Source organism: Acyrthosiphon pisum, chromosome A1 (genome assembly GCF_005508785.2).
Source record: "Acyrthosiphon pisum isolate AL4f chromosome A1, pea_aphid_22Mar2018_4r6ur, whole genome shotgun sequence".
NCBI classification, from domain to species: domain Eukaryota; kingdom Metazoa; phylum Arthropoda; class Insecta; order Hemiptera; family Aphididae; genus Acyrthosiphon; species Acyrthosiphon pisum.
The window spans coordinates 123,932,282-123,951,821 of record NC_042494.1 but is presented as its reverse complement, the minus strand read 5'-3'; the positions used below and the strand labels follow the sequence as shown (position 1 = coordinate 123,951,821).

Genomic DNA, 19,540 nt, shown 5'->3' with positions numbered 1-19,540 from the left:
CTGCGATATAAAATACGTTACGTTAAATTTACTAGCGATCCTAGTGATCTGGTGTTATTATCCAGAACTGACCGGGCGGCGTATCTTATGACGTCAGTTCTGGATAATAACACCAGGTTCGCTAGTAAATTTAGCGTAGCGTATTTTGTAGGTACCGCAGTTACACCATCATTTTTAATATAATATTATATAATTCATAACCAATGGTATTAGGTAATAGGTAGGTACCCCACACGTATCTTTCTATATTGTTCAATTTCCTGAATGCCGACGTGCCGTTCATATTATGAAGTATGAAGTATGAACTTAAACAATATTGGACCCTGTAGGTACCCATCTAAACTGAACGAGGGCGCGTAGTAGGTATGATTCGCGTATACAATGTAGCTGATGTTAAATGGGCGTAAATTAATGTGCTAAAAGTAGTTGAACTAATTCTTATAACTCTAGGTATTCACGTGTGTGTATAATGTCATATACGGGGTAGCCAGGTAGGTACGCTAAAATATTTATTGATATAAATTAAAGAAAAAGCAAAGGGAATTAAGAAAAATAAGAAAAACGATAAAAAAAAAAAGCATACGAAATGGCAGGAATATAGTTTGTATATTTTATTTTTTCAAATAAAGATAATAAATTGTTAATTTAACCGCACAGAATTGTTTATAATATGTTTTCAACAACTATGATAATACAATGATCAATAAAGTAATTTTTACTTTCCGTTATGATTTGTTCTTTGAATTAAATTATAATAATATCAGTCGAGTAGCGGCTAAAGATAACGGATTAGATTAAAATATTAATTAATTATATTACGTGCAAATAATATTATTATTATTATTATTATTACTATTATTCGGGAATTAGTTCTCGACCGACTTGTCAGTGGCTCTGTCTGGAGGACGGACGGTGTCCATTCGACCGTCTCCGATAAATTTCCGTTGGCTCTCCGTCTTCGCTCACCGCGGCAGTACTGTCTACGGCCGACAGAGCGCGCCAAACGCGCGACCTCCTTCGATCGGCCCACCGGCGTCCCGAAATCCGGTGGATGGATGCCGGTGTCCAGCTTTTATCGTTCACTGTATCGAAAGGTGGCCACGTGGAGGTCGAGGGCGACGCCGTCCATGGCTCGGATGACGTCTGGACGATGGATAGTTCTGCCAACGCGGACGTCGCCCGACGGGCGTCTGCACGTCAGCCAAGGCTCAGGAACTGCATAAGATGGCCCCAAAACGTCGTAATCATCAGCTTTGCGCAGTGGCGATATCGTAACCAATGAGGTCCATCCGAGGTGCGATTATTGCTAGTTGAAAACTTTAACCAATACCCCGCCATGTGGACATGAAACACTGTCCGCGTAGGCAATTTTTGGAGGCCCTAACGGGCTCATATCACTTGAATTCATTTTTACCTATTCTAATACACGTAGGTCGCGATGAAGTCCCGTCCACGCACGTGGTTGCAATCAAATGCGTACACACGTCTGTGGTTGTGTGTCGGGCGTGCAACTATAATATTATGCAATCTCCGTATTCTTGCTGCGAATCGTCTCCCTTCGTCCATAATATTATTATTATTATTACACGTTATCGCATTAACAAGTGATTCTTATATCGGACAACGTAGTAATTATTTAAAATCATTTATAGGCAATATCAACGTTTGTCGTTTATGATAGGTTTAACGTTTCCGCTTTTTTCGGTAACTTGCGGTTATTTCTCAAATACCGTAGACTATTATATTCTATAATGTACTACCCATGTGTTGTTCGGTGTTTACGTCACGTATTACCGCACTGCTAAGTGCTAGTATCCGATTTCAATACACTCAACCCTTGTTTATAAATGCTTAAGATTTCGTAATAACACACAACACACGTCGTGGAATCACGGCTTGACGCGCTGCGACATTTTTTCTTTGACCCGTCACACACACCGACCGATCTTGAAGACGCGCGCACGCACCACGCCGAATGACGATTAGTGTGAGTGTGGTTGTAATTGTATAAAGGTACGGGGCATAGACATATAAATACATTTATTTATATGTCTATGGTACGCGCTATCCACGCACGTGCTACATGCCCGCAAATGTCAACGGCGCCGCTGCCCAAAATGTTTTTGCTAAAAACACGCTTTACAGTAAAAACTCTCACGCGTCGTAGAGTGATTTGATTTCATAATTTGTATTTTGACTATTTTAAGCTTGTGAACAATTTATAGTAATCAAAATCGTATTAGGTATACGGTTTAGAAATAAAAATTTGAAATTCAAATTTCAATGTGACCTTTAAGAAGTGTTTCTCTTTCTAAAAACAAAAAAATTATCGAAATCAGATCTCTATAACTTACAAGGCGTGACAGTTTTTATATTGTTATCAGCGAGTTATTGACATGATACTATGATATAGTACACGTTATTATGCATACTTATACAAGAGTGACATTCATCGGTATGCCCATATTGAAACCCATTCTCACTAATAAATAAATATTAACCATCATATTATACGACTAACGCGTAGGTCCAGGGCGATGACGAGATTATAAATTGCTTATTGTTGCCCCTTAATAAATAACCACTTCCGTCCAATCCAATATTATTGCAATACAATATAATGTACAATTTCTTAAAAAAAAGGATTTTTTCGGATGGAAAGATTATAAGGCTATATTATACAATAAAAACTATTAAAATCTACCAACAGCGTTTTGTTAAAAGACATTGAACCAATAAAAGATAAAGTGACAATATGTGTTATTTACTAAAAGTCAGTTTAATTCGCCGCGTCAGAGTGAACCGATCGTTTAAATGAGCTTTATAATATTCATTTTTAATACTGAAAAAATGGACAACATTTTGTATACTATGAGGTCGATTATGCTAGTTTTAATTTACAAGATTTTTTTATAAAATGTATGCGGTATAGTTAAATAGTTTGAACAATACTTACAAAGTTCTACAGAAGTTCTACAGATACAAAGTACCTAAATAAAATAATTATTCAATATGCCATCTAATTATCGCAATTTACCTATATTTTTTTTTATTTACATTATAGAAACACATATGTATATACATTATACATGTATTTGATAGTTTTATTGGATAAAAATACTTAAGTCAGACTAACGAGAAAGCTTCTGAGTTTTGACAACACATCTGCAGCTGTTCTGGAGGTGTATAATATATATGCCTACGGGCTACAACTGGGTATAGGCGGGTTTTGTCGATTTACCTTAATTATTATTGTAATCGAGATTAATTATAACAACAATAAATTATCATTAAAGTTGTGTAAGAAACGAGTTATTTTATAAAATCCAACTTTTTGAAAAATGAGAGTCGTTTCACTAACCTTGGCTGAAATGTTTTTTCTAATTTTTTATTTTTGCGATGATAGGAAACTATAATATGATATACCTATATATAGTTTATTATTTTAATCCCGGTATTCGCATTACAATAATAACAGATTCGTTGATATTTAACGTTTGTGTTAATGTTTTCGTTCAATAACACCATTTCGTAAGTAAAAAAGCCCCAAAGTAAAATCTACGCTTTAGTATTAAGTTTTAATGTAAATGCATCTCATTCTTTGTAGAATTTCAACACTAACCAAGTATTCCAACAATCTTACATTGAAATAATAATAATAATACACTGTAGTCATCGCTTAAACACTATACACTTTTTTTGTTGATACGTATTGTCGTATTGATTTTGTTTTAATACAGTTTTTAAGAAACTCAGTTTTTAAATGTAACAATAAATTACAATATTCGTTACAATCTAGTATAATAGAATTATTCGTACAATTTTTTCAATACTTACATAGTTTTATGTCAATAAGAAACAAATTTAATCCATATAAATACGAAGGGTGGTTTAATTTGAATTAATTTGAGATTTTAAGGATTATTAAATATTTAATTAATCACACAAACTAGGTATTATTTGTTTTGTTTTCATTTTTTCCTGCTTTATTGAACCCCTAGTTTGTATATACATTTAATATTATTATTATTATTTTTATTATTACTATTACTTATGGATTTATCGTTTTTAAATAAAGCAAAATTCACTATTTTTTCTTCCATTATAAAACGTTCATTGAATAGAGTATTATTATTCAACTTTAGTTTAGACAGATAGGTAAAGGACGTATGGTGTACGCAGAAGGTGAAAATCATATTAATATATTTCCATGTACTTTCCGGTACTTTTCTATACATGACTCTAAACCTCTCACTGTTTCCGAACCTTTCCACACAACTATAACATACTATAATGTATATAATAATATTATATAACTGTTTATAATGAAATTTTATTATGCATGTTTGACAGGTCGGTCAGGTGAGGTTGTGGTTCAATTAATATGATACGGTTAGAATATTTTTGTAAAACTTTTAGAAACAGACATGAATAATAACCAAGTCGATATAATTATATTTAAACTCTTTACCGCTTTAATAACAAATTAATGAAGTTTTAAAAAGCCATTTGAAAACGTTAAAATGTTCAAAAAGTGAATCAAACGCCATTTGAACCGACGCAGATTTTATAAATATTAAATGATATAGGTATATAGATCGTTTATAAAATATACTGGTCACTAATTTAACCATTATATATTTTTTTTAAACGATAACGAAGCAATAAAGTCACAGAATATTAATTATAGCTGATTAGTGATTACCTATAAGGCTATATACGTAATATATTATTATATTATCATGTGTAGCTTATATTACTTAATACCTATAGATACATAATATTCCACCAAATGCACGTATTCGTATTTAATAAAGTTATTATTATACTTATTTCATCAATAATGATAAAAACGAGCTAAAATGAGCAGGCGGGACATTAATTTCATCCGAAGAACAAATATTCATTACTTACTCCATTATATTAAAACCGCGTGGTAAAAAACATATTGACATCTCCATGTAAATTATTAAATTAACTTTATTAAAAAAAACAAATGTATTGCACTATTTCTATTCAGTTAGTTGTACAACAAATCACAATGCATTTCGTATGCCTTTTTATCGTGAACACTGAACGATAAACACCATTCGACTCAGTTGCTGTTGAGTAGAAAGACAAAATGTAACATTCTCGATAAAAATGTACACGCATTATTGTTATAGTGGTATGTAATAGTTATTTCAAACTGTGTGGCTTTTAAAATTATTTAATATTGTGCCGTCATATCATCTTATATAAATTTAAATTAAATTATTTAATATTGTGTTATCATATCGTGTTAGACAAACTTACTTTAAACTTTTAAACACGTCTCTAGTAGGTCAAAAGGTGAAAACAAATGCACTTTTGGTGCACCTTAAAACCGGGCCGGGTCACTCGCTCAGTGCGCTTGTTTAGAATGAAAACGTCCCTTGATTTACTATGCTATTTTTTATTCAAAAACATACATTTTACTAACATAAATAAAATAAACACTACCTAACAAATTCAACAATTTCAAATACCACCAGAAACCAAAATCAAAGTTCCTCCAAACATTGACGACTGACGACTCTTGAGATAACCATAAAAATACTGTACCATTTTCATCAGAATATTACAAATCGTGGACATTGTTGACTAAAACTATTTGAATGTTGAAAAAAGCATGCCGCCGTTGCACACAAATCCTAGCCCTTTTGATGACAGACACAAAAATTACAAATCCAATTAAAAAACACGTAATAATATTATAATAAAATCAATAAATTCATCGCTCCACTCAGAGTCTAAGATAACAATAAATAAACGTTTTCATTAATCGTTCGACCTACTAGATGAGCTGCAAAGAAAAAAAATTGCTAATTCGTAATTTACTTTTAATTGCTTTTTTCATACTCTCTGCGTTTAATCTAGTCTTACTCTATCTTAATTATTACAGAAAACGCATTTTCTTCCAACGACGTCGAGTAATTGTATACTGTTAGAATATAATTACATTTTATCCAGCGGTGAAAAAAGACACTTCGCTGACTTAGATTGCCAGTCGAGGGCTTCTATAATAACAATAAGCATGATCCGACTAGATCCATAATTATACTAGCCATTAAAGTCATGAATACCGATGTATCAAAAATCAAAATCGTCAATCACCTCAAATTCCCACACTAACTACAGGTGGCTTTAAACTCAAACGATGTCCAGGCAAAAAATGTTTTATGTTATACATTTACGCACACAGGCTAAATATTATTTACCTCATGGTTGTTTAATGTTTATTGATTTTTAGTCTTACTCTTTTACATTACTATTATTATAATAGAATCATAACTTAAAACATTTTATACTTAACTATTTTAGGCAGCTACAATTAATACTTGCTAAGTCAATTTGTTTAGTTTTTAAGCACAAAAAAAAATATTTTAATACATTATAAGAAATATGAATAATATATTGGGTCCAACGCAAATTCTGTATATTAATTTCTAGGTCACCTATTATAAGAATCACTGATTCTACTGCAGAAAAAAATTCGTTATAAGGTATCAAAAATTTGTCAAAAAATAAAAAAGATATGGTTAAATTATAGTGTCATTTATTAACGTAAAAAACATTATTTATACAACTTATTGGAAAACAAATTTAATCCAAGACTGTGAATTTATGATTTTGCATATCGATAAATTCCATTTTAAATTCAATATAAACGAGATATAAATTTGATTCAAATCATTACAATAATATTATAAATATCTCGATAATTATACAAGTAGATCATGTTACAATAGATTATAATTATATTCAAAACAATTTTTCAGTAGTATATTTTATAAATTCACTATCTAGGAGCTCTACAACCTGTACCTATTTAATCGAGTTTGATAATTAAAAATTTACCCATTTATTCACAGCGAACAAAATAATGTCAGTATGAGGATTTTAAAACTATACAGACATATTCTTTTAGCATAAAAATAATTATTGCGAAAAGTACTAATGTTTTTGGTAATATTTTATTTTCAAATAATTGGAAACCATTACTGAAGTACAAACATGTAGGTATTCTGAAATATATTTTTAATATTTTTTCCTTTTTTTATTGTTATTGTTTATAAGTTTATAACCTTATGTTTCAAAACAAAATGTTTTAATGAGAATTTCGTTATATAAAAAACCTTGACTCAAACAAGTAATTATATAATTGTGTGTGGGTATTTATAGTTCAGTAGTTCAGATGAGAAAAATTGTTATTTCCAATCATTAATTTCTCTGTGCCACTTTACTCAGTTCGAATATCAAAAACATTAATTATTTTCGAGATGGTGAATGTTTACTGCTAAAAAGAATCACATAAGTATTATAAGTCCCGTAATGCCATAGACCGAAATTTACCCCTAGACACATTATTACGCATATATTTATTATTAGTGTTGGAATAGGTATAAGTAAAAGTTGTTCGACACTTTTTAATTCAGTGGTTGATTCAACAATTCCTAGCTACTCATCTTCCGGTCAGATAGTTTTGTGTGAAGTGTGTAAGTTTTCAGTTAGTTAATACTTTATAGTTTATATTGTTTGTATCTAAGTTCCCTTAGTAATAGGTAGCTATGCTAAAAACGACTGTTCAGCAGTTTTTACTGCATTCCAATGAGATAGATCTCCAATAAATATAATCATAATGTCAGCTATTACTTTTATATCTAATTTCATTATAGAATCATAAATGATAATATAAAAAGTGTAGACTGATTAGACTCAAATTGTTTATCAATACCACACCGTTATAAATTAAATTTCAAATCATCAATAGTGGTTTATAAACATCCGTATATCTCTTTATATTCAATTGACAATTACATAATAATTGTATAGAAAAATAAATTATTACTGTGTTATGATGAAATAAAAAATATAGTCAAGCATTGTTAATTGGTATTATAGAAATTAGGTATAGTTCCGGTTATTATTTAAACAATCATTTTATTCTAGTGTAGTTTTCATAGTATTATAGATTATAATATTAAAACCTGACATGACACATTGTTTAGACATAGATTTTAACATTACGAACTGTCAATTTTTATATTTTTAATTCACTACCTATTTCTGTAAAAGAAAATCTTAAAAAAAAATATCGTATCTGGCGGACTATAACATACACTCACATCGACACGATACGCCCAATATACCCCCCTCCCCACAAGTATTGGCAATGGAAATCCAACGCTTTTAGAAACGTTTTTCTTTTTGCACTCAATATAGTTTTTGCAGATCCACTCTTTTGCTCGTGTCCACACACGCACCACTTTGACTCTTTAACACACTCCCGAACTTCACTCGCTATTATGTACACACCGCGGACCAATTGGCTCGCGTGTCCGGCACAAGGGAGGATGAGGTTACGCGATACAGACACGTTTTTGGCGACCGGCGACGCTCGTGCCCAAGTACACGTGACTTACGCCGCCGCACGCCGACCGTTTTCACTTCCGGCGTGGAGGCGCGTGTATATTTGTAGTACGCGGAAATAAGATTACATCCGGTCGCGCGCGTTCCGTGCACATATCCACGTATATGTATATAAAATACATATTATATTATTGTACGACATGTATATATACGGGAGGTACACGTAGTAGGTAGGTAGCTCAAAAGTAGCTATATTATAGTGGGCGGAATACGTGCGAAGTTGGACGCATTCCAAAAAATACGTTCAACTGTTTTTGGTAAAGGTCTGGCCATGAACAACAAAGACACACACACACACATATATATATAAGAGACAAAGGCTGTGAGCAGTTTATTCCTATATCCTGTGATATTTCACGAAGAGCTTCTATACTACCTACGTGTAAGTTTATTACAGTCCAAGGACTGAAAGAATAACGGTAAATATAGATATTACGGAACGATTAAACGAAATTATGGTTAATAAATATTTTTGGATATATGTACAAAATAATGTAATATATTATTATGACACGGCGGTATTACGCGCCGTCATTTGATGGAACAATGATGAGATGATTAAAATAAAGGTTTAAAAGTTGATGATCATTTTAATAATATTGTATTTTAGTTTGAAGTCATAATTTGTTCAAAATTATTATTATAAAAAAATATTTTGTTACTATGATTTTTAATAATCTTAGTTTGTTAGATTCTGAGCGGAGTTGTTTTAAAATTATGTTTATTTTTTTTTATCCTGAAAAGAGTATTTCGATTTCAACATATTATTGTATCTTATCATTTAGAAAACTGGACCAAGATGGTACTTCAAAAATGTTTCGATTTTCTCAATAGATTTTTAACGCCACGGGAAAAATCATAAAAACTAATAATATTTAAATATTTCCAATTCCCACCAGGTATATTATATACAAGTAATGGTTACTTATTAATTATTAGTTATTAATACATATTTATGATTCATACATTTTCTTTAGTTCACTCAGAATCGTTGTTAATCGAATGCAATCATTGCATTCAAATCAGACACTGTAATAATATACTATCTTGTCTGAGGATCGAAGGGACAAAATTCCACCACCGCTAACCTACTCCACCCCGCTGTACTTATCCGCTTTTTTTTAAATTTGATGTTTATAGATTTCCAAATAGGTATTTATACTACCAATATACATTATAGAACAATGTCCATGGCTAGAAAAATAATAGTTATTAAAGTAAATAATAAGAGGTAATTGTTACCTACGCATTTTTGATAATGGAGGAAAATGGTCTAGATATTTTTGTGGGGGAATATAGTACCTACATAATATCTCATGACTCAATGTTTGAAAAAAATGATACAACCAATTTTTAAAACCTATTTCTAATAACAAAGTTATAACAACACGGCGCTTTAGGTAGGCAAGACGGGTACACTACAACTGTGAGTGGTTGATTCTGATCACGGGCTAACATATACTAACTAAGGTATATCTTAGTCCGTGATTCTGATACTGTAAAATTGACAATTGTCATATATTTTTAAATATATCTAAATAATTACAATAATCTAGTTCTAATATCCACTTATCAACTTGCACATAATTTTCATTATATTCCTTCCAACCTATTACATGGCACCCAAATATTAATTTATTACTTGGTGTGACCCCACAAACATATTTTAGTTTCAGTCCTAAATTTCCAACAAGTTACAATCCCACACTCGTCCGTCGTCTTATTCAATTTAAATTAGTTTAATTCGACAAACTATTTAAATTATTTGTGTTCAGAATGGTGTGATAGTAGTGTAAGAAATCAATGTAACTTTATCCAAACTTGTACAGTACCTAATAATAATCAACACAGGAGATCGCCATTTGCTTATAAATACTACTAGGTATAGATAACTTTTGCGATAAAAAATTACGCTGCGTGAAAAACTATTTACAATAAAAAGCGGTAAGGAATTTTGTTAGTAATATAATTAAATAAATATTATTTCTAATCGCCTAACACTGCTGACGACGTCCCGCAAACCATAGCCCCGCCACCATAAGTCCCACAACCGAGAAGTGCGGATAACATTAAATAACGTTTTATATTGTACAATACAAAATTAAACGTTTTCCACGCTGTTATAAAATTGAAAAATAATCTTGTTGACGTTGTTGAATACGTATGTCGTATAATTTAGTGTTTTCCTAGTAGCTTTTAAATAAATAATAATAATAATTAGTGTTAGTTGTGTACTTGACTTTGGAAAAATTTACAAGTCGAGACAAATTTTTTTTTATACTTACTTGTAATTTTGAATACTCGACTTGAATCGAGTACACGTCTTAATTCGAGTACTAGATTCAAGACTATCTATAGTATTTTCAATTTTCAACTTTGAAAATAGTGAAACCAGAGGGATTAATAGTATTTTATTGAAAAATAAATGCTAAAACTATAAACAACTGGAAGAACACAAATATTTTATTTATAATGTATGTTTTTTACGATAGTTCAACTTTTTAGTAAGTTATTAGTTATGCGTATATAATATAGCGTAAATTAAAAATTCTCATAACTCACTTAAAAACTGTATTATCGTAAAAAACTCACATGTTCTTACCATCAAGTTTCATAATCATACCTAATAGGTCAATACACTAATTGTTAAACTGAGTTAAACGTGATCTGCTGATCGTAAATATACCATGTTATGCGCTTGTAAGTTGTAAGAGACAACAAATATCTGTGAAGCGTCTTCTTAAGTAGGTAGGTACTCATTAGCTTTTACTTATACTATTTATTAATATTAATAATTTCGATTTATACATTATAGTTTTATTAGGTACAAAAATACCTATCTAATACTGGTGTATATATTAAAAAAAATTGTGTATACATTTATACCATAATTTATACAGTTTACGCTGTTATTAAAATTTAATAGATAGTTAGAATAACCTAGTTGTAAAATACAAAATGTTATACATAATATATATATAATATGTAATATTCACTATTTATAAGTAGTAATATAGTCGGTTTTTTAAATGTTTTAAATTATAAAATGTGTTAAACAATACAGTAAGCACTAAACACTATTACACACAATATTTATTTTTATATGAACCCAGCGTGAAATATGTATAGGATTCTAAAATGATACAGCTCTATAATAAGCGTGTACAGGTTTTAAATTACCTATACATACATTAATATATATATATATCCATAGGTTGATACTTACAACTTTGATAGGTATAATACTATACAAGTGATTATAACTTATTTTAATAACTTTTTAAAAAAAAATTAAATCAACTTAACTTATTAATTGAAGTTAAGTTAACAGTATTTGTTAACTTAATTTATGTATTAAAAATGTTACCATGTTGCCGAAGCTACAAAAAGATCAATAAAAAATAAAAATGTCTATTAACGTAACTTTTAATTTAATTGAAAAAAAATACTTGACTTATATCTTGACCAGGTTAAAAAATATCATTAACTTGCCTAGCCTTGATATTAATTATGTTTCTACACTAAAATATAAACCCCAATAGGTATAATAGCTAATATTATGGATTATAATTTAGACTAAATAGTGTAATATATTGAGGACCATTAATTTTAGTTTAATACTAGATACGCATAAACAACTATACTCTAAACCCTTAACTCGGGTCTGTAACTCAAAAAATGAGAAAAGTAACCAATTGTTACTTTTAGGTGAATAAAAGTGACTATTTAAATTAGAACAAGCAATGCAAAAAAACTGTGAATGCTTTTGCTCACATGTTGAAATATTATTACAAGAATCCTTATTTAAGAGTCATGCATCTGTACATTGTCCCATTATCGAATAAATATAAGATATAATTTGATGCATACCATTAACACTTTAGTAACAAAATTAAAAATATAAAAATTTCTAAAAATTAGAGAAGACTACAATTTAATTTGTCATGATAATAAATATATACAAATATATTGGTTATAATGGCATCCAACAGTGTTCAATTTATCCATAGGTCACTGAACATACAATATTACCAATAACTTCTTTTTTTATAGTCTCTATAACAATCACAGAATAGGTGAAATCAGAATACACTTCTAAACCTATTCTGTGATATTATCACGGACTTAGATATAGTTAGTATATTATTCTATATGTTAATCTGTAGGTAAAATTAAATGAATACAATCTAAAAAAATTGATATGATTAATTTAGGTTTCTGTCTTGTAACATTATAATAAACGAAGAAAAGTGGCAGTTTTCAAAATATGGTGACAAAAAGTTACAACTCTGTAATAACTTTGTTCTGGACAAAATTATCATATTATAATTATAAGATACTTTTGTTTTTGCTTCTGAGAAGGAGTATACTCAATATTTTCAATTCCTAGCATTCAAAATCGATGCGTAGTACTCATTATCAAGATAACCCAGACATCAAGAACTAGATGTGGTTTAAATAGGCTGTTGCCAAACCATTATAATATTTAACAGGCATTCAGTATATTATATTTGTCAACAACAAGAATCAATGGATTTGCTTTGTTAGAATTTGTGTGTGTATAAAAGTGTTACAATTGAATATGAATACAGTACACTATAAAAAAAAAATAGTAGTTGGATATGTACATTAATAATATTGTAATAGTGATAAACTAATAAACAAATACAACTTTAAAACCCGTCCTTGATGTTGTATTTCTATATTAACGACACTTTCTGTTGTGCCAGAAGCGTACCATTTTTTATTATTAAAAAAAAAATGAGTGTTCCTCAAAGTATATTCAAGGTTCCTGCAAAGATTCCTTGATTAAAAGAAGTTGGAAAACATAACAGTACACACTTAGGCAGACATAACAAAAAAATTGTAAGCTGTAGTGAATGTGTGTAATGGTTGCATAGAAATGCTCTACCGTTTACTAGCCAATATATCTAGTTTAACTACTAAAAAGTATAATTTTAGGGGTATAAAAATTGTTGTAAGACAATAATAACTTTCATGTTCAAATCTAAGTTGCAATTTATGTGTGACATGAAATTACACCGCCAAACTGCAGCGTTCCCAATACACACTCGGTATTTTCTTTGTACAATTAAAATAATTATAGAAAAATTATTTAATTATAAAGGTTAGAGTTATGTTATATTTCTTCAGACATTCGTATTATTTCAGAGTTACCAACCTTTTCCTAGATGTGAGCCACATTAAAAATTTTAAGTAGGTATCTGATGATCAACCATTATTTGTTTTGAATATTTATATATATTATTAAATGCTGCATAATAATAATTTGCACAATGATATTCATCTTTCAATATTAATTTTCCATCAGAAAATTGTTTATTTTGCTTCGCTAATTAATTCTTTACGAAAAATAAGTTGGTATATTTAATAATTTTTAGTAAGATCGACCAATATCACAATCAGTTGATTGCGAATGGTTTATAAAAATGAATATGTATTATTATTTATTATAATTTATAATGTAAGAACAAGACAGTAAAATATACAAGTTCTAATAAAAATACATAACATTGAATAAGTTATAAACAGAAGTGGGGAATTAACAACTATTTAAAATGTATTATTAATTTTAATGGTTAAATAATTAAAATAGGTAAAATATGGATTTAGAGAACTATGCTGAAAATTACTCATAAAATTATTTTGTGGGAGAATTAATTTCATAAACCATATGAATTACAGATTTTAAAAACTAACATAATTATAATACATTCTCTATAACCTATTCAATTTATATTTTATTATTGTTTTTTTTTTCACATTTACTTTATTTACAAATTATAAGTTTGGACTAAAATTATGGAGTATATTATTTATCATTACTATTTTTATATTTAATTGTCCCTATTAACCACTTTGAAACAATTTTTAACAATACAGAAATTATCATACTAACACCCAAAGAAATTAATTATAACCTTTTGAGAAATGTACTTTTAAGCTTTCATGTAAAAAATTAACTTTCTACATTTTGATCGCAGGGAATAAATACCACATGTAAATTGCAACTTATATTTAAATACGCAAGAAATAGTACGACAACAATTTTAAGACCACTAAAATTATTCTTTTTAAAAGCTATATATTTCATTAAAAAAATCTATTTTTTCTTGTTTGTTTAGCCCTTCTTAAACAACATTTTTACCTATTGGAGATTAATTAATTTTAATATTACAAAACACTGCAACTCAAGTTATAACATGGCTACAAGGCATCCTAAGCAATGAATGAATCGATACATAGAGTTATAGTGTTTTTTTTTTTATGTCATAGGAATAAAAGACAAAAAAGAAAAAGAAATAAGAATCTATAACAGTAAAAGTTAATCAAAAATAATTTTAAAAAATAAATTAAATTAACGGCATGATGTAATTTTTAACTTTTATTAGACATGATATTAGTTGTCGTACCATTCAAATCATATATTATAAAAAAAAACACATCACTCGCTAGCAATGCTAACTTCAGCAATGACACCGGGTTCGAGGTTGACACTAGTGATTTGTTTGACTTTATCGCTTGGGCATTTTAAATCGATCACCCTCTTGTGAATTCTCATTTGGAATCTGTCCCATGTCTTTGAACCTTCACCACAAGGTGTTTTCCTAGTTGTGATACGCAAGAATTTGGTTGGCATACGTACTGGTCCTTTAACTGGCAGTTTCCTCTTTTTGATATCGGCAATCATCTCGGAGCACACTATAAATTATTAATTCAATGAACAAGGTAACATACTAATATGGATAAAATAAAAACGAAAATATATTTTACCACTTTCTAAACTTTTGATGTTCTTAGAAGTCAATGTGATACGGATTTTGTGCCTCTTTTGATCAGTTGGAGTATTTTCCACATCTTTAAATTCCATATCCTAAAACAAATAGGTACAATATTATCTTATATGTATTGCCTTGCCAACATTTTGGCAAGAAAACAATAGGTAGATAGATAAATAATATAGGCACCTAGGTATTACCTATTATTTATTTAATAAAGATTTTTTAATAACTATTATGTGCCTATTGAAATATACTATAGACTACTCTGTATAACAATATATATTATGATTCAAGTAAATGTTTTTAATTTAATTATTGGTTAGGTACATCTTACATAAACCTAATTCTATTAATGAGCATATCTGTTACAAATCTAATAAAAATAATCTAGTATTAAAAGAGTAAATACCAATTAGGTGTATCGTAAATGTGTCAATATGATTGTAAACAAAAAATAATCATTATTTTAAATTAAAGTAGGTAAGCACAACATAATTAGGTATTAAATTATAGAACTCACGACTATAAATTTGAACAAATAAAAAGCATTTAATATAATATGGAGTTAATAATAAATAAATACCATGTAATGAGAACATTTGTTATACACATCATATTAAATTATTTGATAAATATTTAAAAAATAACACTAAGAAATACAAAACGTTCAATTGAACAAAAAATGTTCAGAAGTTGTCTAGGTACCTAAATTATAAATAAAAACTGCAATATCTAGTTAGGTAGGTAGGTACTAATGAAATAGAAGAAAAATGCTATAATGAGTTATTGCATCAAATGAGATACCTATAAGAGATAAGTATCAATTAACATCAATATATGAATACATAGGTAAACATATTATAATTGTGAGAATGTACCTATCATATGAAAACAAAAATAAGATAGGTACTTTAAAACATTAATAAAAAATAATGATTGAAATTGTTGTTACCTAGAATAAAGAGATTTTGCAACATGTTTGTAGTAACTTAAATATTCTAATATACATTATTACAAAATATAACCAATACACTATACACATGTGATGTGCATTTGTACAAATACACATAGATGGACGTTGATACACTAGTATCAACCGAAATCAATCACACCGTTCAACAAGCACTTTAACTTTCAGACAAGCACACTGGGGAGGGTTGAGGATGTCACCACAGATTCTGTTATTCTGTGATGTCACTATCAGTAGAAAATAGGTAGGTATATGAATTGTATACTGTTAATATAGGTTGTATAATCTATGATTGGCGGTCTGTAAGTGCATTACGATACATTACGGTCGGATGAAAGCTGGAGCCGTATGGGATAGGACGACAACTTCAATCGGAAACGTCCTTATTGACTAACACACATCAAATTAATACTAGTCATATGGTGTATTTATAAGAGTCTTTTACTGCGTTTGGAAGAAGCGGAAAGAGTAGGCGACGCGTTAGGTCTTAGTTATTTCAGAAAGCGTCGAAAGTTCGAACCAAAATAGGCGGTCAAACGATGACCGGTCATTCTGTACTTACCATGATTGAATGGCGACGACACAGCACGCTGACGGTGAAAATGAACGGAAACGGACCGAATCACGAACGACTGAAAATCACCAAACGTGGAAAACGATCGCGAAGGAGAGAATATGTCCAGCGAAATTGTGAGGTTATGTTATCGTGAATTCAATAGCTGCTGTGGTAGGCGGACCGCTTCTCCGGTAGCATCACGATCAGCAATCAGGTAGCCCCGGTACGCGCGGTATTCCTGTGCACAGTGCTGACAACGTGGCCGCTCTATCATGGTGCCACGGCGTGATACCTTAAGTTATCCCAATCATGATAAGAACTATGTTATAAAATAGTACCAACCTTGAAAATAAAGATCCCGAAGTATTCTATTTACTAGTATCATAGACATTATGTCTATATTATGTCAATGCTAGTATTTACCACGATTTAAGATATATAAATAAAAGACTATCTTAAATCGTGGTATTTACTAGAATAATTGCTAGAATCATAGATAATAATTATTCTATATCTTTATTATCTATGGCTAGAATAGAGATAGGTCACTTTTGAAATTCAGCGCACTCTAGTGGACAAAATACATTCTGGTGTACAGAATAAAATATAATTTAATTAATTATTTTGTTAAGGGGCTGGAGCGTGATTAATTTTCTGTCGAAAACATAGCTCACGACTTCAATCACTATGCTCAATATAATGTTCTGATATTAATTTTGAAAGCAGATTTGAATTCGTTACTAAATTATCTATGCTTTGACAATTTCATTTTTCTGATTTTTATTTTTTTTTACTTCGAAATTTACTTACAAAAAGAGTATAAATAGATCATATTATTCATAATTCAAATTTAAATACACTAATATAGTAATATAAAATATAAAAGAATATAAAAATATACGACAGTCAAAACATAGTAAATTTAGAGGAGAATTCAAATCTGTTTTCAAAATTTAAATCGGAACATCCTACTGAACATAGTGATTGAAGTCACTGGCAGTATTTTTTGAAAAAAAATTTTCCTAATTTTATAAAGTAATAATTGGTGACATGTGCTTGCGCGTTAGTAAAATGACAGTCATATTATGATGCCCCTATACAACATGATCGGTACTACGAATTACACACACTAATGTTCATCTACTTACAACACATTCACAAGACCCATATGAACTGCAATATAAAATGCTTAGTTTTTACTCCTTAGGATGGATTGCACTCTAGCCCCCTTAAATACACAAAATTATAAACCATTCAGTTATAGATTATAATATATAATATTATTATAATATTATTACAATATATTATAGGAAAATAATATAGGTATTATCATTCATGAATTCATGATTATATTGTATAATATATAAATACAATTTAATTTAATTAGGTATGAATTTAATTTATCCACTGATATTTTGATCATAAAACTTTCAAAATCATAAGTAATTAATTTATAAAAATTACCTCTAATACTCCTAATATTATAGTTCATCACAGTTTTCCAGAAATATATCTTAAGTTTAGTGTTCCAAGCAATAAAGGACACAAACTGTATGAAAGTAAACACGTATTAATTAATTTATCTACAATTTTATATCCGCAAAAACTAAACATAACCTCGTTAAATCTGAACATATTTTCTTAAGATTTGAAAGTTCATAATTTTTACTATTCGTATATAAAGATAGTTAAGTTGATGGTAAATGGTTGAAGTGTTTAATAGTACAATTGGTCTGTCAAATGATCTTTGGAAAAATGAGCTGAGGGATGTTCGTTTATCAGCAAGTGTAAAAGCTGACAAAATAAAGCCTTGCAAGTTGCAGGAACTGGTCAGATTATACTGAGAATAGGTCGTAAAGTATTTTTCACCATCATTCATCCGGGGAGGGGCTCAAACGGGGATTTTGAGATTTACGGTGGAAATGTTTGTTTATAAATGGTTGCCATTGATGAAATAGGAGAAATAATTAGTAGAGATTAGTATTTATTAATATTGGTTGTCATTGGTTATTCTGGTAGATCGGGTGCAAAATTATGGCAGTAACTCGGATGAAATAATTTATATGGCAGAACAACGTTTGCCGGGTCAGAAATATTTGTTAATAAATGGTTGGTTGCTATTGTTTATAGGAGAAATAAATAAATATTAATAAATTAGTATAGGTATTTATTATTTGGTTGCTTTTGGTTAATAAGGCACATCAGATCAGGCGCAAGCATAATGCATCAAATCAAATTTTCTCACATTGTCCGCGATCCGACGTAATCGGATTGCCTACCGGGGAGGCTGAGTTGCACCCTGCAAAAGGAGTTGAACAGTCACAATTTTTTTTACGGGCAACTAAGTGTTCGGGATCAGCCTGCTAGTTGTATATGAAAAAAATGTATTGTCATCTTTTATACTCGGTATTTAAATTAATATTGTTATTACTATGTAGTTGACAGCTGATAACAAAAGTCAATAAAGGTGTTGTGTAATATGTAATCTGTGTAAATCTTGGTTAAACTTTTATATGATAAAAATGCGTTGCAAGAATTTTTCTGGTAATTTTTCATCGAGAATTTTTCCCTACCATCGTACAAACTACAAAGTCAAAAATGTCAAGAGAAACCGTATTTTTAAAAAAAAAAACATAAAAATAATGAAATATAAATAATTAATGAATACTCGCACAGAAAAAAATATGGCATCATTCCTATCTTAACCTTCTATCCATAAAAAATATAATTACTAATTGCTCATTTACCCATTAGCTTTCA

The 19,540-nt window shown here is 29.6% G+C and overlaps 1 protein-coding gene and 1 non-coding gene across 2 annotated transcripts; one reads left to right on the top strand and one right to left on the bottom strand.

Moving 5' to 3' along the window:
- Positions 1–1,249: 1,249 nt before the first annotated feature.
- LOC115033983 lies at positions 1,250–1,389 on the top strand. The gene has a single exon (XR_003839325.1). It is a non-coding gene; the product is annotated as a U4 spliceosomal RNA (small nuclear RNA).
- A 13,455-nt stretch (positions 1,390–14,844) lies between these two features.
- Positions 14,845–17,009, bottom strand: LOC100168431 (ribosomal protein S20-like). Its single transcript, NM_001162819.2, has 3 exons — positions 16,787–17,009; positions 15,247–15,346; positions 14,845–15,174 (listed from the first exon to the last, which is right to left on the bottom strand). The coding sequence occupies exons 1-3, from the start codon at positions 16,787–16,789 to the stop codon at positions 14,918–14,920; spliced, it is 360 nt and encodes a 119-aa protein (NP_001156291.1). The 5' UTR covers positions 16,790–17,009; the 3' UTR covers positions 14,845–14,917.
- Positions 17,010–19,540: the final 2,531 nt, after the last annotated feature.